The sequence below is a fragment of the Dreissena polymorpha genome, chromosome 2 (genome assembly GCF_020536995.1).
Source record: "Dreissena polymorpha isolate Duluth1 chromosome 2, UMN_Dpol_1.0, whole genome shotgun sequence".
NCBI lineage: Eukaryota > Metazoa > Mollusca > Bivalvia > Myida > Dreissenidae > Dreissena > Dreissena polymorpha.
The window spans coordinates 35,418,380-35,445,429 of record NC_068356.1 but is presented as its reverse complement, the minus strand read 5'-3'; the positions used below and the strand labels follow the sequence as shown (position 1 = coordinate 35,445,429).

Genomic DNA, 27,050 nt, shown 5'->3' with positions numbered 1-27,050 from the left:
TACCAAGTCCTCGACATAAAAATAAAGCAAAATATACAATAATCTAGTATCTATCTTAGATGCCACTCCCTTTAAATTGAACTAAGACATCAAAAATAAACCAAAATAATCAATAATCTAATATTTATCTTAGATGTCTCTCGCTTTAAATTGAACAAATTGTTTATAAATAAAATAGTTGAAAAGTGTAGTTCTTCAAGTCCTAACGTATCAACGAAAGCACGAAACCATTAGTCTTAAAACTAAGTTTTTAATGTTTATATAAGTCATATTAATAATGAGGCACAAGCGGAGCCCTAGTTTCAGATTCTGCATAAAATTAAACACATTGAAACATATCAGTTGTCTATACTTGAGAACAGCAGAGATGTAGATATCTAGGTCTCTGAGAACAGTCGCAAAATGTATGCAATTATTCACCAGTGTAAATGATTCTTATATTTTATAACCGAATAATATAAATGTTGGGCACAATATTTATACAAACAATTGCATTTTGTTATAGCTAGTTGTACACAGGTACATGTATAACAAAACCAAAAACAAATATCGTGCTGCATGACATGTGAATTATGGCGCAGTATGGTTTTTATGAATTTTTATTTCATTACTGGAGAACACAAGAAATAATGTATTGTTTACAAGAAACCCGTGTGTTATCGACAATTGTTTGAACTAGCTTTCAGATAGAGTATAATTTATCATTAGTTAGGAACATATTACCCTGTACTTAAACTTGTCAATATAGAGTACGACAACCAATATCTACAAATTGTGTATGCAACAAAAACATTTTTTTTTCTTAAAACATGGATTTGTTTCAACTTTCTTAACAAATTATACTGTCAAACATTCTAAATACATGTGAATAATGATTATGTAAATGTACTACAGGGTAATTTAAATCGGAGAAAAGAATTCGCATACTGAAATTTGCTGCACCATGTGTCACTTATCAATGCGAATATGGTATCGAATATGTATCAAGAGTGCAACATAGGACCAAATAATTGATATATTCTGATAAGATTTAATGTGCACATCAAAGCAAATTGTTAACACACTTGAAAGTGGACACAAAAAACGAAAATGGCAACGAATTCGTTCATCAGATCGGGTTTGAACAAATGTGTATTTTAAAATACATATCTTTTTATATTAAATCGTATTTTTTCCGCTATATTTATCGCTGATCATCATTAACAACAACATTGACACATGCTATTGTTATCATTTTCTTCGGGGAAAAAGTCGCTCTATATATAGTATGTTTTATTAAATTCATTTTAAGACGTTAGTTTGATTCATACGTACGACAAACGAAGTTTCCGCATTCTCTTTTCAGCTTTTCTGATCGATATCTGGCGATTACCCGAACTTAAGATATAAGGCGGTGACTAACCTTGATGCGTTGCAACGATTCAAACCCACGTTACACCACGAACAAATTGTTTCCCTTCCTTATATTCAGTAGCCCCATCAGGAACCATCATAATAGTCTTCCACAACATTGCCACTATTATTAATATCTTGGTTGCCATCATTTTATCGCCATGAATATTCATCATCATTCTCTTGACCGGTTTGGGGTTGGGGGGATGAAGGACGACTATACAAAAATCTTCCTACAGCCAGATCTGTTGTGTGCTATTCATTGGAAGGGATGTCAACTCCTTCACATCGTCCATCCAGCTTTTCTTCTGACGGCCTCGACGTCGACCTCCCTCTAGCGTGCCCTGGACAACAGTGTTGCACAGAGAGACGTGCCTGGTGAGATGTCCAAACCAAATCAGTTTCCGTTGTTTGACGGTCGCCAGTAGGGGCTCTTGTAGGCCCACACGTGCTTCAGTCATATTCAGTACAGTATTACTGTCATCGTAATGATTATCATGTCATTATATTTGCCATAGTCACTAAAGGCCAAATAAACCGTAACCCAGCAAATACATAAATATCATGTTTCAAAGCGTTTATCAAGCGTAAATATCTGTGATATTTTCCCGGTTTTGGAAGTCAGTATATTGCGAATTCGTGAATGCGCGTCCGATTGTGGACAAATGATACTTATGATGATAAATATTTGCTAATGACCGATGACGACAATTCTTATTATTATCATTTTATCATCAGTGATTTGGATGATGATGTGGAGGATTATGATGATGAATGTAGTGAGTGGCTATGTGACAAATACGTTTTTTACTGTAAAACTGAGCAGAAAAATATGACATATTCGGCAAGTGTAATTGTATCTTATTTGATCCATGACATTAACGTTGATAATACACCGAAGTACTTACTTAACTGCGTCATTAATAACATGAAACCTTTGCCAATATGTGTTGTATACTACGTACGACAGGAATGAAAGTTTGTGATAATAACCTTAATACACATTGAAATCGTGATTTTTGAAATACCTGGAAATTAATTTTCTTTTTCTCGAAATCAGCAGTTTTTGTGGACTTTTGGGTCCAAATCGTCGAGTTCGCCGTAAACTACAAAACTGAGCACATCCACGTCTAATACAGAAAGCTATAATTTCAGTTGCAATTAATTCAATAAGCGGCTCATTTCTTTGTTGTTCTGAAACGCAATTCTGCGTTATTCGGCATTTAAGATGCCTTCAAAGCATTAATGTAATTATTATTAGAGAAGTCATTAAAACCGTAATTGAAAATATATTCCCGTGCGACTGTCTTAATGGACCATCATTTAATCTGGTCGCGGAGAGCTTACAAGAGAATGTTAAGGATATTAGGCTAATTAAACAGTAAACAACACTAGAGGACGGCGATATTTAATCTTGATCAATAATGCATGGAAGCGGCTCCCGACATTCCCCGCCCAGCTCTAGCTCGGATCGCGTGAATGCCAGCGCGAGCGTGGAGACCGTTTTGGTCCGTGATTAACCGAACTATTAGCGTCTCTGCTCCCAGCGGAAATGTTCCTGTGCACGTGAAACGGGAAAGTGATCGGTGATTAATGGACAATGGAGGCGCGAAATGCACCAAATGTCAGGCGTGTTATTTTTGTTTATATGTTGACGGGATTTAATGTTATGTCTACATGCAGATATTTAAAGTGATTTTAAGAGCGTGCATACTTGCAAGGGCGCGTTTTTTGTTATTTACGTATGCATATAATTATAATGCACATAATATGTGCAAAAATTTTAAGTTGACATTTAAGCTGTGATGATACATCACATGTGGTTGTATTATTTACGATATATACATGTATGTTATCAGTACTAAAATGCATTTGTTATAATAACATGGTTTATTCAATTTTAATGGGTTTTGTGAACAAATAAAATTGAATGCTAAATGTATAAAAACCATGATATGACCACGATCTTGTTTTACTTGAGGATAATTCAATTGTTAATGCGTTTTCTCCGCTTATCAGATGCAATCCACCACTTTGTTGTGCGTTACGCTGTCCGTTCTTGTATGCAAATTTCACAATAGATGGCAGACCGCCATCCTCAGTTTCTTGGAACATCCTGAGAAGACGACCGCTGATTGAGTTACGCCGCTATATAATAAACAATAATCCGCCATGTAAATTTAATAAAACACATTCATAAAGAATAAATAAGCCTCACCCGGCTATAGAAAAACAGACATTCGATTAGATATACGAAATTAAGTATATTAACTTCAATTATGGGGGAACTGTGTTCATCTCAACTTGCAATTATGCTGATTCGACTTGACAGGCGATTTGTCGTTGCGCGCAAATTTTATGGAATTATGTTGAATAACTTGGGCAGATGTATTTTCTCAAAAGCAATAGATTTCCTCGAATATATCGATCTCAGATCCCTAGGCTGTTTTTGAATATTTTTTTATTGGATTGTATCGTTATAAATATTATAATGGTAGAGAAGACTGTGCTAAAATGCTCGACTCAAGCGACGAAACTGACGTTAAAATGGCTTATGATGCAACACTGTTGAATTTTAATTATCCCCTTTTAGGAACAAAATACCTCTTTTGCATGTTTAATGAATGATGCGCCTATGGTTAAAATGCTTCGTCCGTCGTGCGGTTTCATGTGTTTTTCTGCAACATTTACATGTTTTCGTATATCTTTATGCTTTCGGGGCGGCTTCTTGTCGCCGTTTTGTCGCCCGTCCCTTTATTACGGAATACCGTTAGGGCTATCGTGGTTACACATTAAAATCCAGATGGCGACAATGCGATTGTGCGTTGGCGACAATGCGACAACGCGATAGTACGATGGCGACAATTCGATAGTAATCGTCCTATCGCCATCGTATTATCGCATTGTCGCCATCGTACTATCGCACTGTCGCCATCGTATTGTCGCATTGTCGTCATCGTACTGTCGCATTGTTGCCATCGTACCAGAAACAAAATAGATGACTTTATAAAGATGTACTTTGAAAGAGGTTACAGTTATAATGAAATCAGATTATTTTTAAGTTATAGAATGGGTATTGATGTAAGGTATGCCGAACTGTAAAGAATTTTTAAAAGTGGCTCCATCTGGGAAAAACTACGATGTGCGAATGTGTACCGGAATGCGATAGACGACAATGCGACAGTACGATGAAGACAATGCGACAGTGTGACATTACGATGGCGACAGTTCGATAAAACGATGGCGACAATGGGATGATAAGATGACGACAGTACGATAACGCGACAGTGCGATGGCGACAATGCGATGATACGATGGCGACAGTACGATATGACTATCGCATTGTCGCCATCGTACTATCGCGTTGTCGTACATTCGTCATCGTATTATCGCATCGTCGCCATCGTACTATCGACCTGTCGCCATCGTATTGTTGCATTGTCGCCATTGTACTATCGCATTGTCGCCATCGTACTATCGCATTATCGCCAACATACTATCGCATTGTCGCCATTGTACTATCGCACCATCGCATTGTCGCCATTGTACTATCGCACCATCGCATTGTCGTCCTCTGGATTTTAATGTGTAACCACGATGGCCCTAACGGTATTCCGTATCTTATCGTGTTTGCTGTATTTCTCAGCTGTTATCGTCTAAAATAAATTGAAAATAAAAGTGAAGCCGAATTGTATTGCCGAGAGTAAGTTGGCACTGAACCAAACAAGTTTCGATGCAATTATTGTTTTCAGAGTAAAGGTCTTTGCATATTTGTAATCAAATTTTTGTCCGTTATTGTTGTCTGATGGATACATCTTTGCAGCGGCTTGTCAGAATTCGACAAACCTTTCGATTAAAGTCTCATTGCCAAGTAGGGTCTGCACTCAACCAAGTATGTACATAATGTATTATATTTTGATCCTTGATTGTTAGAAGTTTCATCACACGAAGAGTCTGCACTGAACCAAATATGTCCGTATGTTCTGTTGAATTTTTATGAAGCGGCATTACCAAAGTGACATAGGAACAGAACCAAGTATATTCTATGTATAACAATTGTGTAGAGTATTGGAAATTAACTTTTCTAAAATATGTATTTACTGAACTATTCTCGACAATATTCGTTGTATTCATTTGTATGTAGGGATCAGAGTGTAATTAACTTTTGTAGGACGCTTTAGTAACATAAGGAAGTGTGCATTTAGGCAAATGTTCCGCGTCGTTTTGAGTGTTGCCATTAAAAAGGGCTCTGAAGAATCCTCAAATATGCAGTTAATGCACTAGTATTGGCCAACCGTTTTTAAATGCATCGATTGGCCAGAATTCTCTTGCACTCTTGCAACTATTCACAATAGACTTACAATATACTAGTACCATGTGTCTTGTTTAGAGTATATCATATTTGTCCTGAGTTTAGAATGCTAATTTGCTTTTTTATTATGTATGTTCTGCTTGATTGAAATAAGAGAGATCTATTCGTGTTCTTGAAGACAATAGAAGAACGATTTGTTGTATCGGTAATTATATTTAAATCAAATAGCGATTTATATAAGATATAGTATAAATTAGAAGACATATCGTATCTTTTCGCAATGTCGACAGATCACGCGTCTTCTCGCTTAAAAGTACAGAAGTTATCCTAATATTTACCACTAGCTTCGATGAATTCTGAACTTTGGAGTTCGAGTTGTCTCTTGATTTTTTTTAAAATCGTTAAACTGTTGCAATACCAGATACACGATTTATTTTAAGACCCCGCCGCACGGCAAAGAGATATAGAGATGCTTGGCGTCATTTTATGGGTGCGTGCGTGCGTCCGTCTATGTGGAAATCCGTTTACACTATGCGTGCGATTCTCGACAAACTCTTACACAAGATTTTTTGTGTGCGTTGTTTAGGAGTTATTGACATAGAATTACATATAAAAACAAGAAATCCAGCACAGCCTTATGTCGCATGCTCGCCTGTGTAATGGGCGGTGGACAGTATCGAACCAAGAGTCATGTTTTGAAAATCTTATACAGGACTACACCCTAATGTCACATACTTAATATCAAATATGTGTGCTGTGCGGTTTCAGTTAGATTTTGAGTTAGTGTGCTATATAATTAACCCATTTATGCCTAGCGTGTAGAAAAAAGTCCTTGGCAAACAACGTAGACCCAGATGAGACGCCGCATGATGCGGCGTCTCATCAGGGTCTGCGCTGTTTGCTTAAAGGAATTTTTGTAAAGAATATTCTAAATATAGAAATAAATATACTAGACATCCCTAATTTTGGAAATAAATTGATCCAATAAAGAAGGATGGGAAAGTCCACTAGGCATAACTGGGTTAAAGGGGCCTTTTCACAGATTTTGGCATGTTTTGAAGTTTGTCATTAAATGTTTTATATTGACAAATGTAAACAATAAATTTTAAAAGCTCCAGTAAAAAAATAAAAATAAAATTTAAAAAAGAAAAAAAGTAGCCCGCAGTAGGGCTCGAACCAGTGACCCCCGGAATCCTGAAGTAAAAACGCATTAGACAATTGAGATATCCTGCCAAGCGTACATAAGTTGCGTATTTAATACGTTATATAAGCAATCTTCGTAGTTTCACAAATTTAAACGACAACAACAGAACTCTCCAAATTATTCAATCGTTTCGCGTTGCAACGCTTTATAATTTTTAGGTTTTGAAATCGTCAAAAGATGCATATAATGGCTATATTAGACCATGGCTAATGTTAAGTAATACTGTTTCCTCACAAATATAATAACTAAACCGGAAATTTGCGAATCTGAAACAACTTTTTTCAATTTTGTCAATTTACCAAACCGTGAAAAGATCCCTTTAAATATCAAACATTTTACAATCAAAACTCCAAACACGGCAGATTGTTACCCTTGGGGCATGATTTGATCAATTGTAGTAGAGGACCACTATACGATGTTATAACAAATATTCAACCTCTGAACCTTCCAGACGATTTTAAAACTTTTTACTATATAAGTCTATATAAATCATTTGATCCCAGTGGCGTGACCACACGGAACATTATTTGACCAAACTTTTTAGAGGACCACTTTACGGTATTACACACTAGACATAATATAAAACATCTGATCATTGCGGCTTCAGAGAACAAGATGTTAACAATCATTTTTGTAAAATCTCTTTTAGCATTGGCGACATAATATGAAGCGGACCGGAACGATGTGAACATATGTAATTCCTGTGAAGTGTAATGAAAATGTCCCAAGCGTTATAGTAGGAGATGGTGTTTGAAGCAACTTGTTGGCGACAAACCATACTCGTCACACGACACACGGCATAGAACGCCGGAAGGCCTCTTGCTACAATAGACCATGAGCACTTCGTGCTGAGGTGAGGTAACCATAGACCCGCGGAGGATACGCTTTGAGTTCATCTTCACCAATGTGTGGGATTCTAAAATAACTTGTACTAAATGCTTTTCATTTTACGACATCGATCTATATAATAAATCATGTTCAGGAAATAATAATTTTATAATTTTGTAAACAGATCCTGTAATCTAGATAACGTTTTCTACAATAATATAACTTTAAAGAGAATGGTGTTCCATCGGACAGTCATTCGACAAAAGTGGAATTCGAAAATTAATTCAGCTAAACAAATAGCGGTATGTCTGTACTTGTCATATTTTTTTCGAATCAACGTGCGTTATGATGTAATTGAAAACAAATTGTTTATTATCCGACACGCTCAAACTTCGAGCACAAATACGGATATTTTTCAAATGCATTCACAGAGAAGCGCATGTTCTAAACAGTGTCGTACTTCCGATAGCAATACGTTTCCTCCCATATTTGCGCGTGCAACGTTTCCGATTGGTTCAAACGTTTCCTATGGCGACGAAAGCACCAGTAGCTGTTTTCTGCCTATTATCAACGGCGGTTGTCGCTGCCTACCGTCACATGCGTGGCTCATAATTAGGCATTATGTGAGGACAACTGAATAATCGGACAATCTGTGATCGAATACAATGCTCGTTATCGACAAAAAATTATCATAGAGCACTGGTCCTCGTATCAGGAACCGGTTTCGGATGCCTTACAAATTGCCGCGGAAATCCAATTAGTGACGATGATTTTTAGTTTTATGTTCAAAGACTTGCATGCCCAGTGTCGCTCTGTTGTTTCTTCGCAGAGACGAGAGGAAGTCTGTGGAACAATACGTGATTCTTGAATGTTTATGTGATACTTGAATGTTTATGGAATTTTAGCTTTCTAGTTTAATCGTTTTGAGACATTAAGTGCAAAAGGTATACTTGATGTTGTGTTGGGAAATATGGTTTAAATGTTATATGTCAAATTTAAAGTTTTAATATTATTTCATTATTTTCGTTTAATTAAAAACATATAATTATTGCATGTAGTTTTAACGAATAAGACTCTGTTGTTGTATTCATTTTAATTTTAATATGCACGAGAGGGAACAGGCGTGGCACGTGCCAACCTAGCAACGCATATCGCCAAACTAACCAGAACCGAGTGTTGATTACCACATCCACTTCGCCTCGATGTAATTGAATTAAATTATTATTTGAATGAGTGGCATTATTACAACATACGTCCATTATTTCTAACTCACCTGTATCAAAGAATGCCTGGTCCCCTGAGAGTCTCCTGTTTATCGTCTGCTCTTGCTTGTCTATCGTCTGCTGTGGTCAGGACCGCTCGTGCGGGCGCGTGCCGCCAATCAAAGATGCATTCCACTAATTTTAATGCGCTAATAATAATAACGAATTACGACTTGCTTTTGTTTATTCTAACCACCGATAAATGGTATATGATGAAAAGGTACATAAACAATGAATGGAATTAATTGGTTATAATTTAGCTATTAATATCAAGACTTTGTCTTGCATTCAGTAGATCTCAGTTTTGTCAGTTCAGATGCAAGATTGGAGTAGGATTGATATTGGGGTAACTAACATTATGGTTATGTAATATGTATATATTGTAAATCAAGCCAATTTATATTACTTTGCATAGATAAGTTTTTCTTTAGAATTTGAGTATTGAATTAATACAAAATAATAATAATAATAATTTGGCATATTACACAATTTTATAATTACTTGCACATATATGTAAAGGTAACACTATCAGGTTATCATGATAAGATTCAGGTTATTGTAATAAGAGTGTGCATAAGAAATGTGTTGTCATTTATTATAATTAAAAAAAACGTAAACGCAATCAAATATTCATTAGATACACGATTTACAAGTTGAACCGATGAATAAACACAATATCTAATTGCATGTATATTCATTTCTGTCCGCCCATATGTCATTGGTCAATAAAATATTTATATGGACGTGGTTGTCGAAGAAATAGTCACACTTTGTCAAAATTGAAAGAAACAAAATTTCAGATATGTTCACGCATTTCAAAATATAATTGAATTATAATTTTTGAACATAAATTGAAATGGTTTAGAAATATTTTTAAAGCGTGTTTTTATATGGGAACGTTTTTTCGACGATAGTTTTGAACACAAGTGTATGATTGTTGGACATAATAACAATTGTTTAAATATAAATGATATGAAACATTCGGCTTGGATTTTTATCATACCACCGCATTGATATATGCCTGATATAACGGTGCCTGATATATGTTTTTATATCATGGTCAACAGGAATTTCTTATATCAGTCAATGTTTGGAGTTTTTCAATAAAGTCAACAATTTCTATCAACATGAATCAGGTTCAACAAAACAAACAATTTGATACCAAGAACGTACATATTTTATTCTAGTTTAAAGTCATAAATCACAAAACGTTTATTTAAAAAAAAATCGCCCTTACTGCATAAGTTAAATGACGTCATCAATGGGGCAATAAATCTTAAATATCGATAGTCATTGCACTCGCAAATGTTGCACAGAAAGTCAAGACAAATGATAACTGTATGCTAATCCTCAACTATTTAAACAAACGATTTTACACGCTTATGTCGATATTGACACCATCATCAAAATTTCAATTTCAATACACACCTCCAAAATGGCGTCTCCAAATTATTCGGTGAAGTGTGTTCTTAGATTAAATTTGTCGCTGCAGTCCATTCCTGATCTCCAATTCAAGACGTTTATAATTAAAGCGGGTATATACGATTTTGTCAAATATTTATGAATTTATATAAACTGTGTAAACCACTTATTATATATATAGTTCAATATAAATTAAAATAAAAGTTAAGAAGAACATGTCTCGAAAACTGCGAAATAAGCCAGATTTTTAATTCTGAAATTGAAAACGGGTGTACAGCCGAATTCGCCAGCATGTATACCATACATGTACGATTTGAATTGAAACTTAGTTTAACGGTTTATTTGAATCCCTGCAACGATATCTATTCCTACGACACACGAACACTAACTCCGATCCTAATACAAAGACGAATGCTTCGGTTATTGTAGGAAAATATGTACGTCACTATCGGCTCGGGGCGCTTATTTGTCTTTGCTGCATTTTATGAAATTCGGTTTTAATGTATAATTTTTCTTGCCTATTTTGTGTTTTTGTAACATATTGTATCAATATATTACAATTAAACACATATAAAAATCGTATATACCCGCTTTAAAGCGGTTGTACTCTTCCCATTCGTAGGGCAAACAACTTTTTTTCTCTAAACGATGTTTAAAATAAGCTATTATTCGTGTTGTCTTTTCGAACGCCGTTTCTACATGTATGTCAACGTGTAAACGCCGGATCAGCAAAATCAAAGGGAATCCGTACATATTCAATATAAAGAAATGGATTGTTTTGCAGATTTTATGGAAAATGTCGTATGATAAACAGAAAAACAGGTTACTGTCCCGTCGTTTTGTAATATATCAGGCTCGGCACGAATAAAACAACGGCTCGGCAAGCCTCGCCGTTATATTATTCTAAGCCTCGCCTCATATATTTCAAAACGAGGGGACAGTAACCTGTTATTCTCTATATATGAGCCTCGCTCTGGGAAAACGGGACTTGGAAACATGCGCGTAAAGTGTAAGACTATTTTGAAGGTCGGTTTTGGACATTTTGTACTACTGACATTATGTGCATCATTTTAGCATTTAATAACGTTGCATCAACATATGATTATAATTATAGTCTTCAACCCAACGAAGTGATTACAATTAAAATATAAATTCCAAACACGATTTCTCGTAATATAAGCATACTAGTTTGGTAAATGACCCAAAAGAACCACGAACATGACCACATAATAGAAAAATATAGTTCTTATTTTATTTGCTCAAATCAATATTTTAAGACGTGTAAGCATCGAACTTATGTTTGAATGTCATTTATAGCCCAATAAACATATATATTGTGCTGATGCGTGGCTAATAAACACTTGGACATGTGCCATCTACGCAACAGATCTCCGAATTATTGCTCACTGTATAACGGATATCTGTAATTTTAAGTCATATTTTAAATATATATTTTTAGGGTATAAATATTACAATTTCACATATGTAATGTTTGTCTAAATATCGTTAAAAGAAGTAATAAGCTATACATACATGTATACATGTTATAACGTAATAATTATGATAACATTAATTTCAAAAAACGACATTACTATAATACGATAATAATTAAGATAAAAATAAAGAAGTGTCGTGTTTGTATTCCTATATATTATGATACCATCTATATTTCGTTTACCATTTCAGTCAAGCCGCCATGTTCTGCTTCCACTGCCCCCCGGGTCTTCACCCCGCCTCCCGACCCCTCGGGCTGGACCTACCCTTCCAGACACACCCGTCTTGTAAGTACATGTATACATAATGATGTGGTTTCTGTACCTCTACTGCACGTTGTTTTTCATGTCGGATGGTCTAACAGATGATCTTTAAAATTATCTTTGCTTACAAGTTATTTTTTGTTGTGCGTTTTGTTTGCCACTGATTTGTACATGTGCCGGTTTTTATTCATAATAAATTCATGTGTCACTCCAACATTACATGATTTCTTTTTTTATAGTGCCGAACTATATATACATGATGTATTGTATTTGCGCTTTCAATAAGTGTAGAGTCATCTACAGGCAAAAATTAGTATACAGTCGTGATTCATTCATCAAAGGAATTAATCGTTAAACAATTATAAAACAAATTCTGTAAAATGTATTTAAGTTATGTTTACCACCTCGATTATAAATGCTAAAGTGAGAACTCAACTATTAAATGTTCTAATGAACACTATTTCGTGATCTTGTCAACATTTCTGATGCAAAGCTTTATCAAAGAGAACAAATATAGCGTCATAAAGAACTCACGCGCTCGCTCGGTACATTCAATTCACACGTTCACCCGAATATTGGTGCGCACGTGGATAAGTTCCCAGGACAATCTGGAACAACGTGGAACACGTAAGACAAACTGAGGCAATGAAAAGGTTAAAAGTCGAAATCTGTATGCCTATATTGAATTACGGAACCAAATTTAAGCACATCCGCGCCCTTAATCAGCGTAATTAACCCTGCTAACGTAATTAGGGGAATTAACTCTCTGTCAGCGTTCTTGTGGAGTTGTTTTGATTCGAAGAATTAACATGCGATACGCTAAAAACAACGCGTTTTTAGGTTACATACATTTGTGCGAAGTTTCTTAACTAACTAATTTTGTGACTTTAAATTCAATTACATTAATTAAACCAAGGCATTGATTGGGTAGTAATTCTGTTAATCAACTTGGAAAGAATGCCTTCAAAAATGTTATTGTAGAGAAGTCTCTGGATTGATTTTTTTTCCAAATTAATGTTCTGCCTTGTAGAACTTCGTGTTAACAATTGAATTTTCAACAGAATAAAACTTATCCTATCAAGTGATTCAAATCATGTTTTACATTCGATTCGACGAAGTTAAATCTAATTACGGTATTGCCAAAGTGTAAACTGCCTGGAACTGTTTTCTGAGATACAAAAATTGTGAAGGAAAGTCATATTGGAAGATAAATTACATTTGTTTCAAGACATGTCGGAGATGTGTTAAAATAACAAATTCATATGAGTCGTGTTCTGAGAAAACTGGGCATAATGCATGTGCGTAAAGTGTCGTCCCAGATTAGCCTGTGCAGTCAGCACATGCTAATCAGGGACAACATTTTCCGCTTGTATGACATTTTTCGTTTAAATGGATTCTTTTCTTAGCAAAAATCCAATTTAGGCGGAAAGTGTCGTCCCTGATTAGCCTGTGCGAACTGCACACGCTTATCTCGGAAGACACTTTACGTTCATGTATTAAGCCCAGGTTTCCCAGAACGCAGCTGATTCGTTTCGAGAATAGTCTTTTATATTTTAAATGGTATAACAAATCCATATAAAAAAGAATATAATAAGAAATATTCATGGGTATGATCAATTCAAGATATGCGGATCAGACACTATGCGAAGTGGGTCTTAGTAAAGTTATTACAATAGGTGTTACAAACGCTTAATTTTGTTTTCACGTTTTAATTTGTTTTTTTGACAAACGACATACGTTTTCGAATACTTATAAACATTAAAAACGACTTTTTTGTTTAACGGCTTTCTGAAACAAAACAGGCTGTGTTTGTTATCAATATAATTTATTAACGTTTTGTGGGATTTACACATGTAGAATAACATAACACATGAGAAAAAAGCGTTGTAGTACACAGACGCATTTTAGGATCAATGTATGTATTTATGATATTTCTATGTAGATCATAAAAGCACGAAGCATAAATATAATACAGTCTCAATAACAATTATAACAAAACTTTTTCGATTTCTCTTTCTTTCCGATATATCATCCTGGTTATCAAATTGGAGGGCCAAATGGTTTAGAAGCATAATTTCATTTGCGCGTACAATCGGATAAAGTGTTCTCAAATACAAGGTGAGCGGATGGGATTCCAATCCGAGTGACAAGCGTTTGACAGACCCTGCATTTGATCAAGGGCCGCCGATAGCATCTGAGTACCTCGAGTGGTCATTTTAGGCTTATAATGGATTGTAAGGGATCGGATTTGTTTTAATTGATTGTCGGCGATTCGCTTGGTTATTGTGGCGGCGAAGAGTGATTTTGCAGCTATCTTTGTTTTATCATCAGTATTACTGGACCGGGTAATTTTTTCGGCGAATATTTAAGCGTGAAGCAACCAATACGCTTCCACCGCAAAAGCCACATACACGTTTATACAGCAATATTAAGTTATTGATTTTGTTACATCTTCAACTTGTGACTATCTACTTTTGTCCCGATGTATATCGTGCATGTTTTTTTATATATTTAATTAAGATAAGGCACCGACACATAATTAAAGTTAATCTACTGCGTTAAGATTGTTTTGCACTATGTTTCATGTTTGCATCTAGCTAAACATATGACGAAACATACATCAACAGCTTCAATAACTTCAAATAAACGTGTCTTGTGCTGTGAAAATTGGGCAAAATACATGTGCGTAAAGTGTCGTCCCAGATTAGCCTGTGCAGTCTGCACAGGCTAATCAGGGACGACACTTTCCGCTTTAATGGTATATTTCGTTGAAAGGAAGTATCTTTTTACCGAAAATCTAGTAAAAGCGGAAAGTGTCGTCCCTGATTAGCTTGTGCGGATTGCACAGGCTAATCTGCGACGACACTTTACGCATATGCATTTTGCCCCGTTTTCTCCGAACAAGGCACAAATGTTGTTCAGTTGATTCCACGATAAGCCATTCAATATTTACGACATTTTAGCAGTCTCCGAAGTTTCGAGATGTGACAGCCATGTTTCAACGGTCGTGTTCGGTAAACGGTAAATTGAATTATCTGTGAAACGGGAAAATTGAATCACACATTAAATCTAAACTTTCATTGAATTTCACGCGCTTTTGTGAATTCATGCTTTTAAAATGCCATTTCTTTAAAAGGCCTAGCAGGAGCCGCTGGATTTAATCAAATCAAACTCACATACAAATACAATTATTCAATAAAATTCCTGCGTTACACAATTAAGAAGCATTATCATCCGCGAAGAGGCATACGGTCACTAAGAACTAATTATGACAAACCGATCGTTGGATATTAGAAGTAATCAGAAATTATTTGACAAGGTCACTTACTCAAGTGTTAAAACCTTTTTGTTTCTTGTTATTATAACGGAACAAAGTTGCGAATTAACTTTGGCTACTTTATTTTTGCCGAATAAAGATACATAAAATCCATGGTAAAAAATAAAAATAAACCAACCAAACACACAATGCTTTGATAAATTTTATATAAAGTAAACAGGTAAAAAACGTTACATTGCATTGTTTACGTTATATTGCAGCCAATAGCTACAAAGTTTCTTTAGGATAAATCGTCACGTTTTCATTGTGTATCTGACTTGCGTCTACATTCAGGACACTCTATATTACATGTGGTTTGCCATTTTCGTATATTCTCACGAAAAGAACAAAACATTTAGCAAAATATTTGATGACATTTTACGACAAAAAAAGTGTTTTTATTTTTTTATTTTCATGTCAATACTTGTTATTATACCCTGTTTACATGTTTAAGATACATGTTCAATACTTTCTTAGATCTTTGTTAATTATTACCGGAAGCTGTTCCGAAGCGAATATCTTTAGTGGATCTGATTGGTTGCATTAAATTCTTAATCCCGGAAGTTGTAGATCGCTTGCGCCCATAGATACACATTAACCTGCTAATAACGCTTACGTAGCCATGCCTTATTAGTTTATTTCCTTCCTTTGTTTTCTAATCACGGGGACTAATTGAAAATTTACTGCAGCTATAGGACAGCAGCGGAAGCAAACCCCTCTTTACTCATTTGAGAGATTTCACGATCACTGGTCAGGCACGATATCTTGTCATCAAAAACAAATTTCTCTTCAACGACTAATGGTGTGGACAATTGAACAAAACCTTTGGAAATAATAGTTCACTTAATGGAATTATTGGAGAATTAGCATCTTATGGCTCGTGTTTACTTCTCATTAGCGTCGACTCATCCTTGAGGACACATTCTCTGAGGCTACATCGTGATTTAAAATATAGTCTATTTCTGGCTTGCATGCTTTTAAATGTCGTCCATAAATGTCTTACTTTGTGCGATTAAAACAGATATATCGGAACTATAAAACATGAACGCTGAAGTTTCTGCAGCTATATTTATATGGCCCGTATTAACCAAACCATTCTTATAATTGAGAACCAAGAAAAATGCGTTCGGCGTTTCAATATTTACAAACTTCCATAGGCGATAATGTCTAACAAAATGTTCTACATATAGAATGATGTAGATAGAGGCAGTTAAAATCAAATGTGACTCAATATTTAAGCAATTCTTAACCTTCCAAATTTACGAATAACGCTAAATTCTAAGAATTGTTTTGTGAATACGACAAAAGCCTTTAGTGTAGAATACATTTCGCGGAATGGTTTATTGAAGTTTATTTGTTCATAAATACGTGCAACAAACGACTCGCATTATTCGGCGATTAAACATATTTGTTTTTGTAATCAATCTTCACAGATGAGTATACGTTTATTATTCACGTATCATATATTATCATACACAAGTTTATACAATTTTAGAAAAAGTCATTGTCTATTGATGATGCGTTATTTTATTTGATTTATTTTGGTTATCTCTTTGTTTGACGGACAAAAGTTCCGTTTGTGCCCAATTTACAGTTATGAAAAAGTTTGACATTACAACTGTGTTCTATTTGTCAGTTGGCTATTTATATGAAATGTCATACATGCTATATACTGACATGTTACGTTTCATTCAGTTGCCGGATACGGTCTCCATAGCGACCTCCATGACGACGCCTTTGCGAGACGGAAACAACGGCGTAACCGCACCACATTCACATTGCAACAAGTATGTGCACATAGATCTAATATGGAATAAACAAAATAACTATGTATTAATTGTTTTCGTTTATGAAGTGCATATACTCGTGTACATTGTAAGCATTGTGTAATATATACATCGTTATATGTTCATCATATCAATCTAAGTTGACACAGCTTAAAAGTTCATATAGTTTAAAGTTTTATTAGTTTACTTGAGTATCTTTTTTATAATATGCTATACGTTAATTGGTTGGTATAGTCATTATATTATTGTTCATTTCGATTGATAACGATTGACCGCTGTTGTGGATTTCTTGGTGCGTCTTTTATCATTCTATCCACGTAGTATTATAACCTTGGTGGATTTCTTTTCATTGTTCGGAAGAGTAGATACCCCTTGACTTATGATGTGCATATGTGCATTTTGTCTTTTTCTGTTAAATCGTTTCCACCAATCAACACGATGAATCACGTGTAAGTAAGTGTCAACACGTTCTAGTAACTAGGATCGTTTGTCGTAGTGTGCCAATGTATAACTACGGTAATGGATTTGTTATCGTTGTGTGCCCTCGTTTAACCCATTTATGCCTAGTAGACTCTCCGATTCTTCAAAATTGGATCAATTTATTTCCAAAATTAGGGATGTTAAGTTTATTTATTTCTATATTTAGAATATTTCTGACAGAAACTCATTTAAGCAAACAGCGCAGACCCTGATGAGACGCCGCATCATGCGGCGTCTCATCAGGATCTACGCTGTTTGCCTAGACGCTAGGCATAAATAGGTTGACAACGGGAGTGGATCTCCTGTCATTTAGCATCCATGTACATGTATATCAACAGATAGTTTGCAATTGTGTGTACATGTATATTGTTATTACTGTTGCGGATATTTACCCATTGTTTCCCGGATTGTATGCTCACATTCAACGGCAGCGATGGATCTGTCCTCATCATGTGCTCACGTATAAATACGGTGGTGAATCTATTGTCAATGTGTGCCAATATATAATCAGAGTGGTGGGCGTCTAATCATAGTTAAGTTGAACTACGTCGGTTGATATTTTTTTCCCGCATGTAACCACGTTGGTGGATCGTAAGTGTTAGTGTTCATTGTATATCAGCGGTTATTATTGTGCTCAATGTTATTTTGCGCACTGTATCCTGTCTGTTTGGGTACAGCTAAAAACGACGTTAGATCTCTTGTCATTATAAGCTAACGTATAACAACATACTGGTTCGCCCTCTTGTTATTGTGTTCCTACGTGTAAAACAATCACGGCGGTCGACATCTGGGAATTGTTAGCGCACAAATGACCACGGGCTGTGGTAATTTTTCATTATTGTCTATGTATAACTGCAGTGGAAGGTCTCTTTAATTTGTGTGTGAACGTTAAAGAATGGCATGGAGTATCCCATCGTTGGATCTCTTGTTATTGTATCCAACGAATGGATTTATTTTGCCATTGCATTTTACGTTATAAACACGGTTGTGGATTTTGTGTACAAGCCAAATGTTCTCACAATTTTCTACGATTATGGATTTCATGTACACGTGTGCCTTGGTTTTACCACGGTCGTGGACCTTTTGTCATTTTGCACAACACGTATGACCACGGTAGTTGGTCTTAAATCATTGTGTCGTAAATTTGTAGGTAACTGTTAACATATTTTGACATTTTATGAAGTTCTTTTTTAAATGCTTTATATTGATAAAACATAGCCATGGAGATGCATCGTAAATCACTTATCGAAAATATATATAACCACGGTGGTGGATCTCTGATTATTGTATCGCACTTATAGCCACGGTTCTCTTATGACTGTATCATGCATATACCGGAAGCTTCTTTGGCGGATCTTTTATTACTATATAGCACATTTTACCATGGCGGTTGATTTCTAAACAATGTTTCGCACATAAAACAATGGTGGAGGATCTCATACCACTCAATCGCGCTTATAACCACTGTAGTATCTCATCGTCTCACATATAACCACACAGTTGATTTCTTATCCGTTGGATGACACGTGTAGCCATGGTGGTGGATCTTTTATTCCTTTGCGCACATAGTACCAATGTTATGTCTCTGTTATCATTCTGTCGCATATATAACCACGGTGGTGGATCTCTTATCTCTGTGTCGCACATACTTCCAAAGTGATGGATACTCATTCACTGTGTCGCACATATTACCACGGTGGTGGATCTCTGATCCCTGTGTCGCACAAATTACCACGGGGATGGATCTCTGATCACGTGTCGCATATACTACCAAAGTGATAGATCTCTTATCACTGTGTGGCACATATTGCCACGGTGATGGTTCTCTTATGACTGTGTCGCACATATTACCACGGTGGTGGATCTTATATCCCTGTGTCGCACATATCACCATGGTGATGTATCTCTTATATCTGTGTCGAACATATTACCACGGTGGTGGATCTTTTATGACTGTGTCGCACATATTACCACGGTGATGGATCTCTTATGACTATGTCGCACATATTACCACGGTGATTGATCTCTTATCACTGTGTCGAACATATTACCACAGTGGTGGATCTCTTATCACTGTGTCGCACATATTACCACGGTGATGAATCTCTTATCTCTGTGTCGAACATATTACCACTGTGGTGGATATTTTATCCCTGTGTCGCACATATTACCACGGTAGTGGATCTCTCATCACTGTGTCGCACGTATTACCACGATGATGGATCTCTTATCACTGTGTCGCACATATAACAACGGTGATTGATCTCTAATCAATGTGTCGCAAATATTACCACGGTGATGGATCTCTTATCACTGTGTCGCGCATATAACAACGGTGATGGATCTCTTATCACTGTTCCGCCTATATAACAACATTGATGGATCTCTTATCACTGTGTCGCACACGGTGGTGGATCTCTGATCACTGTGTCGCACATATTACCACGATGATGGATCTCTTATGACTATGTCGCACATATAACAACGGTGATGTATCGCTTACAGTTGGAGGAGCTTGAGAAGGCGTTTGCACAGACGCACTACCCGGATGTGTTCACGAGGGAGGACCTAGCGCTGAGGATCAACCTTACCGAGGCCCGGGTACAGGTGAGGACAAGCGCATTTCGTTTCTTACTTTTCGTTTTAGAAATGCATTTATTATGTGTGTTTTTTTATCCTAAGTTATGATATAAATTTATATATCAATCTCTGCGCTTGAAAACTTGTTCACATGAAGACAGCATTGTATGAAGCTAATTTTCACCGCAAATGTGTTTTCTGTTATGGTCACTGCTATTGGAAAGGGAGTGGATTTACCATGGTTGAGGGGAAGAAGAAAATGTAAATGATCTTAATCTCCGGTGATGAAATAACGCGTTTCTGAAAAGAAATCAATATGCTCGGTATATTTTTGTACACGCATGCAATGTAAATTATTCCCACGCTTTGAAAAGCGTGGGGATATTTTATTGGTATCCATATTTCTATCCGTCCGTTCGGCCACTATCTCCTCATACACTATTAGCACTAGAACCTTGAAACTTACACACATGGTAGCTATGAGCGACGGAATTTTGATCTGACCCCTGGGTCAAAAGTTATGGGTAAATAAATGGGTAAAATGGGTAAAAAAACTCATTTTACTAACAACATGCGACGCACATGATAATAAATTTTGACCCAGGGGTCAGATCAAAATTCCAAATAGTGCACCGTAGCACATATGCTCATAGCTACCATGTGTGTAAGTTTCAATGTTCTAGTGCTAATAGTGTAGGAGGAGATAGTGGCCGACCACGCCCACCCATTTTTTTAACATAACTTCTTCATTTATTCACCAATGGACTTCAAATAAATACTGAACATCTCTTATGACAACACGGTCTATCTCGACCATCCATGTCCACATTACCTACAGGTAAATGCAGCTTGTTTCTCGTCCTCTTTCATATTTAACGAGAGGTCCACGGGTACTACTTCCTCGTACCCCCAAATTTTTGATCGTACCCAAAAACTTTCGTACCCAATTTTTTGTGTACCCAAATTTTGTTTCACACCGAAAATTTGTCGTACCCAATTTTGTTGCCGTACCCAATTTTTTTTTCGCACCCATTTTTTTTCGTACCCTTGTTTTTTTCATACCCATTTTTTTCATACCCAATTTTGTTTCTTTCCCATTGTTTTCATACCCAATTTTTTTCGTACCCAAATTTGCTCGTACCCATTTTTTTTTTCGTACCCGTTTTTTTCGCACCAATTTTTAATTACTTACCAATTTTTTTCGTACCAATTTTTGTTTCGTACCTATTTTTTTTTTGTTCCCATTTTTTTTTCGTTCCCAAATGTGTTCGTACCCAAATTTGTTCGTACCCAAATTTGTTCGTACCCTAATTTTTTTCCGTACCCATTCTTTTTGTACAATTTTTTTTCGTGCCCAATTATTTTTCGTACCCAGTTATTATTTTGTACCCAATTTTTTTGGCATTATTTTTTCGTACACAAATTTTGTTCGTTCCCAAAAAAAATTCGTACCTCATTTTTTTCGTACCCAAATGTTTTTTCGTACCCACATTTTGTTCGTACCCAAATGTTTTTCTTATCCAAGTTTTTCTTTTCGTACCCACATTTTTTTTGGTAATTTTTTTTCGTACCCATAATTTTCGTACCCACATTTTTTTTCGTACACATTTTTTTTAAACATAACTTCTTCATCAATTCATTAATTGACTTCAAATTAATACTGAACATCTCTTATGACAACACGGTCTATCTCGACGATCCATGTCCACATCACCCATCCCGGGGACCAACATAGGCCTTGTCCACCCAAAATTGCTTTTTAATATAACATCTATGCCGCGCCACTTCTAGTATATATTGTATTCATAAAAATAACTTATTTTACCGAAATAAAGATTTTGTTAGTAAAATCCGCTTTTTATTGATGTGTTTCGTTAAACATAAATATTCTGATTTGCAAACTGACATTTAACACGATTACGGTCTGATTTAATACATCAAGAGTTTAAATATACTCAAGCAAATCAATTCTAGAAATTAAATTCAAAGCTTGCACTTAATCAATTTATGCCTAGCGTCTAGAAAAAAAGGCATTGGCAAACAGCGTAGACCCAGATGAGACGCTACATGATGCGGCGTCTCATCAGGGTCTGCGCTGTTTGCTGAATGAATTTCTGTAAGAAATATTATAAATAAAGAAATATACTAGACATCCCTAATTTTGAAATAAATTGATCTAATTTAGAAGGATGGGAGAGTCCACTAGTCATAAATGGGTTAACTGAAAACAGCTTCGCAACTTCAACGTAGGGCAACAGCGCCCGATGACACTAGCGCGCTAACAGCGAGTCTGGTCACGTGATCTAAGTGCCTCCTCTAGTTACGGACGGCGCCCCAGATGTGACAAGAAAGGACAGCTAATCACGATTATCCAATTTCCTTAATATAAATCAAATTACAGAGTGCGTGGTGTGGGTGCGTGGTGCAGCTATAGGCTGACACCACTTCTGTTTCAAGATTTGAATCAGACCCGACAGCTCCGGAATTATGCGCGTGTTCTTCACCATCTTCTCTATGTATAATTACACTGAATTCTACACTTTTATTATTCGATTTCGTTACGTTTCTAAGGCCACGCATTTGTTTATTTCAATAAGATTACGTTTAAACTTAGCGTTTAAATAAGCAGAGCAACTCGGGTGCGTTGTTAAAATTGATCAATTAAATACAATGTAGTTGAAATATTGAAATTGTTCTTTGTAGCAAAAACATATGTTTCAATGATTTTATTTATGTATTTATTATAAGTTTCATGGATACGCCATTAACGTAGATGTACTATTGCAACTAATTAACCTAGGTTCTAAACGTTCAACACAATTTAAATTGTTGTACAACATTTGAAACTTCCACTTAAGTTCTGAATCTAGTTCGCCTTTTTCTTATTTAGCTCGAGTGCTGATTTATTCAGACGGCATAAGTGCGAGTACTTGCTGCCTGGGGAAAACTGATTACATTATTTACTGATCTTCATTTAATGTTATTAAATTAGAAGTTAATAGCTAATTAATGGAGTTAAGCATTCTAATAGCAATACTGATCAGGTTAACGGTTACCATAGTAACCAAAGCTCTGGACGATTCCTTAACAAGGCGATATGACATTTATTACTTGATCGCGGTGCTTGTTTAGCAAAGACCTAAAGCTCAGAGAAAATGTCTTCTGTGGAGTTTTCCATTATCTTTGAGAGCTCATGGTCGTCAAGGGACGGGCGCTATAGAATTCCCATCCACGGACAAAGGGAGACGGAAAATAGAAAAATCGGCTCCTAATCCGTCGGGAGCTTTAAGCGCCTGTCTCAGGTGCCACAATGTGAGATCTTTAATTCGGTTTGCATAACATAATAAACATTTTCAATATTAGATTATGAATTGCAGTAAATGAAATATAAATGCGCGGAAATGAGATAAGTTTATTTCCCATAGGTTCCATTGTGACATATAAGATTTGCGGATGGAAGGAAGCTCGTTATACACGACTATAAGTATTGACGGATTTCATACTGTATGACAACAGCAGGCTGCCGCGTCTTGAGTTGCGAAGAATATAAGATCTAATAGTTGTGCTTATTTTTCAACTTTTTATGTGAATTTCATTTGGGATAATATGTACATATCCGAATAGATAAATAAATTAATTAACGTCACGCTGAGTCTTGCTTGATTTGTTTAGCTATGTCGCTGTTTATATCTTGATTTGTTAAGCTATGTCGCTGTTGCTTGATTTGTTTAGCTATGTCGCTGTTGCTTGATTTGTTTAGCTATGTCGCTGCTGCTTGATTTGTTTAGCTATGTCGCTGTTGCTTGATTTGTTTAGCTATGTCGCTGTTTATATTTAGGTCTGGTTTCAAAACAGAAGAGCGAAATGGAGAAAAAGTGAGCGCTTCACACAACGTCAGCCAGGCTCAAAGGACGAGCACGACACTACTGATGACGTCAAATCTGAAACCGAGGCTGACCCCGATGCTTGCGGTGACTTGTCGGACACGGGCACGAACGCAGACGATAAAGAAAGCGAAGAGGGTGTATTGCATACTGAGACTTTACCCGGTACTGAAACAGAAGACATATTACGAGAAAACAAAAACGATGTTGATGAACCTGAACAAGAAATGCCTAAGAGTGATGCTGTTCATTTGAATAAAGACACTAAAGTAGTTGTAAATGAACGGGAACATATTGAAAAGGTCCCAAATTCGCACTCAATCCACCATTTAGTAGCTACAAATAATAATAATGATTCACCGTCACCGTTCGCGCCCAAACTCAGCACAGCTGTCGATGCGACGTCATCACCGCAACCGCCAACACCTCCGCTAGCGCCAATGGCGCTCTTTAACAGCGCACGAGCGAACCTGATGATGACGTCAAAGCCCATGTTGCAGCACTCCTTCACCCAAACGCTCATGGCGCTGAGTAACAACGCCATGAACCGCCCTTCGTTTTTCCCGATGCTTGACAGGTATCACACTATCGATCCCGTAGTAGTCTATATATGAGCCGCTTGATGCGAAAATGGGTGTTACGCCATATGCGGCCTGGAGATACGCTGTCCGTTATATAGACATGCACGCTTTCATGGACTCATTAACTGACAGGTTAGGTTTTGACCACACGTGGTCATAAGCTACGCTGGCCCTTAATAACATAATACCCATTTTCGCATCAAACGGTTGATTTAGAGATATGTTTGAACATTCAAATCTGCTTAACTTGTAATTAAAATCATATCCTCCTATCATTTGCCAGAAATAGAACATAAAAAGTATCTAATATGTGCTAGTGGTTTTATGTTTGTAAGTCATGAATCATGAAACACTTCGCACATTGTATGAAGTCTATGCATCTTTATAATGTATCTTATACCAACATACTATTAACAGTACACTGCAATTTACAGCAGCTATAAACAGTACCTGGACAACTACTTCGCCCCACGGCCCATGTTTCCATCGCATTTCCCCACCCATCCAGCATTTAAAGGTATGTACCTTCTCTTAGCCGAGCGACATACGAGGAAATCCGATATAGTATGTGGCTGTGATTTGTGATACAGCGCAGTAAGGATAAGTCCATATTAAGTAACGGTATCCACAAATGTAAATGTCATAATCAGCTGTATATACGATTGTACTTTCATTTGCATTGGTTTTCATTCGTATTGAAGAGTGATTCCATTGCTAGTAAAAACATTTATTCTAAATGGTGTTTTGTTCCGCTTTTTCCGAAGGTCAAACTACTCGACAACGTGGTGTATATCTTGCATTTATGGATAAAACCAGAAGAAAGAGAGCCCACGTTTTCCTATTACCCAAAATACGGTTTTTAAACAATACATACTCACCCTACACACATACATTATTCTAGCGACAATCATGTAGCGATTACCATTTAGACATTTGTAGACATATTTTTAACACACAGCTCCTGTACGTTTGCTCCCTTCAGGCTACATGCCACTCTGCGGATGTTGCGGATCACGTGGACCATGTACGTCCATTCTGGCCGGACACGAGACGCGCACGAGCAGCGTGGCGGAACTACGACGGCGCGCCCGCGAGCACAGTGAGGCCATGACGTCATCGGATCCGGGCTCTCCCCTACACAGATCTTGAACCGGGTAGATTATCGGATCCTTGCGCAGACAATCAATGGGCTGAGGAATTAAATCGGATCCTACAGTTTTCACAGATAAAAATTATAAACGGTAAACGTATGATCTGTGAGACTTGAAGCATCAGCGTACACGTGTTTAAAGTGACGTGTTCACATATTGTTGTGATTTTTAATGTCATAAAATGAATCTGTATTGTGTATAATATTATATCAATGTAAAAACAAGTAAAACGATATAATAAAAATATGTGCGTGTCCTGTGCTTCGAACCCGGGTACTTTAGAAGCAAAATCCAATGTGTTACCACGGCATGCTATTAATTAATGTTGGTACTTCAAACGTTAAAAGCCCATAAACACTCATATTCAACGAATATTTCGAACAATATTTTAGAAAATAAAGTAAACGCAAAAAATCAATGTTATAGCAATAGCCAAACATTTCAACGCTAGATCTGGTAACATAGATTCAACGCGATACAAAATGCTCGTTTTTATTTTTTGTGTCACATTATATTCCATGTGAACTTTCGGCTTCGATATCCGAATATTTACGAGCGAACGCGAGATTGGATTCTGAAGCAAGACGTAGTTCTCATAAGTACGCCGTTCTTCCGACGCTGTCCGAAGCCAGTCTCGCGTTCGCTCGTAAATGTTTGGATATAGTCAGGTGAATATACACTTTAACCCCCAAAATTTGCTACAAAAGGTATTTTGATTGATCCTGGTAGGGTAGAAGGTTCATAATATCATATCGAAAGTTTACCGAAATCTGACTTCCGGAAAGTTTTTTTTTCAAGATGGCCGCCAAAATGGCCGCCAAAACCTATTTATGATCATAACTATGCAACTATCGACTCAAAATTTATTATTTTGGTGTCTTTACCTAGGTTTCGGGGGTCAAATAACACTTTAAGATCACCAGACATAGTATAAGTTTATTATTTTACACAGAAATCTAGCAATGACATACAAAATTAGGCACCACCACAATAAGAAGGACCGCAAGTACATAACGTTTGACTCAAAGGTGATGATTTTTTATGTCAAACACAATAGTTATTGAGACAAAGAACACTTGGAAATAAATGATGAT

General features: G+C 36.4%; 1 protein-coding gene across 1 annotated transcript; it reads left to right on the top strand.

The window, feature by feature from the left end:
- The first annotated feature begins 12,116 nt into the window (after nt 1-12,116).
- Nucleotides 12,117-26,042, top strand: LOC127869654 (diencephalon/mesencephalon homeobox protein 1-A-like). The gene is made up of 6 exons (XM_052412312.1): nt 12,117-12,201; nt 17,189-17,280; nt 20,266-20,367; nt 24,179-24,801; nt 25,240-25,322; nt 25,788-26,042. Exons 1-6 carry the CDS (start codon nt 12,117-12,119, stop codon nt 25,952-25,954), a joined length of 1,152 nt encoding a protein of 383 aa, XP_052268272.1. The 3' UTR covers nt 25,955-26,042.
- Nucleotides 26,043-27,050: the final 1,008 nt, after the last annotated feature.

Bases quoted from the DNA above. Each gene is read 5' to 3' on its own strand.
- LOC127869654 (XM_052412312.1), top strand. From the start codon at position 12,117: ATGTTCTGCTTCCACTGCCCCCCGGGTCTTCACCCCGCCTCCCGACCC. The intron at 17,281-20,265 runs GTATGTGCACAT...TATCGCTTACAG, and splicing joins CCACATTCACATTGCAACAA to TTGGAGGAGCTTGAGAAGGC. The intron at 25,323-25,787 runs GTATGTACCTTC...TGCTCCCTTCAG, and splicing joins CACCCATCCAGCATTTAAAG to GCTACATGCCACTCTGCGGA.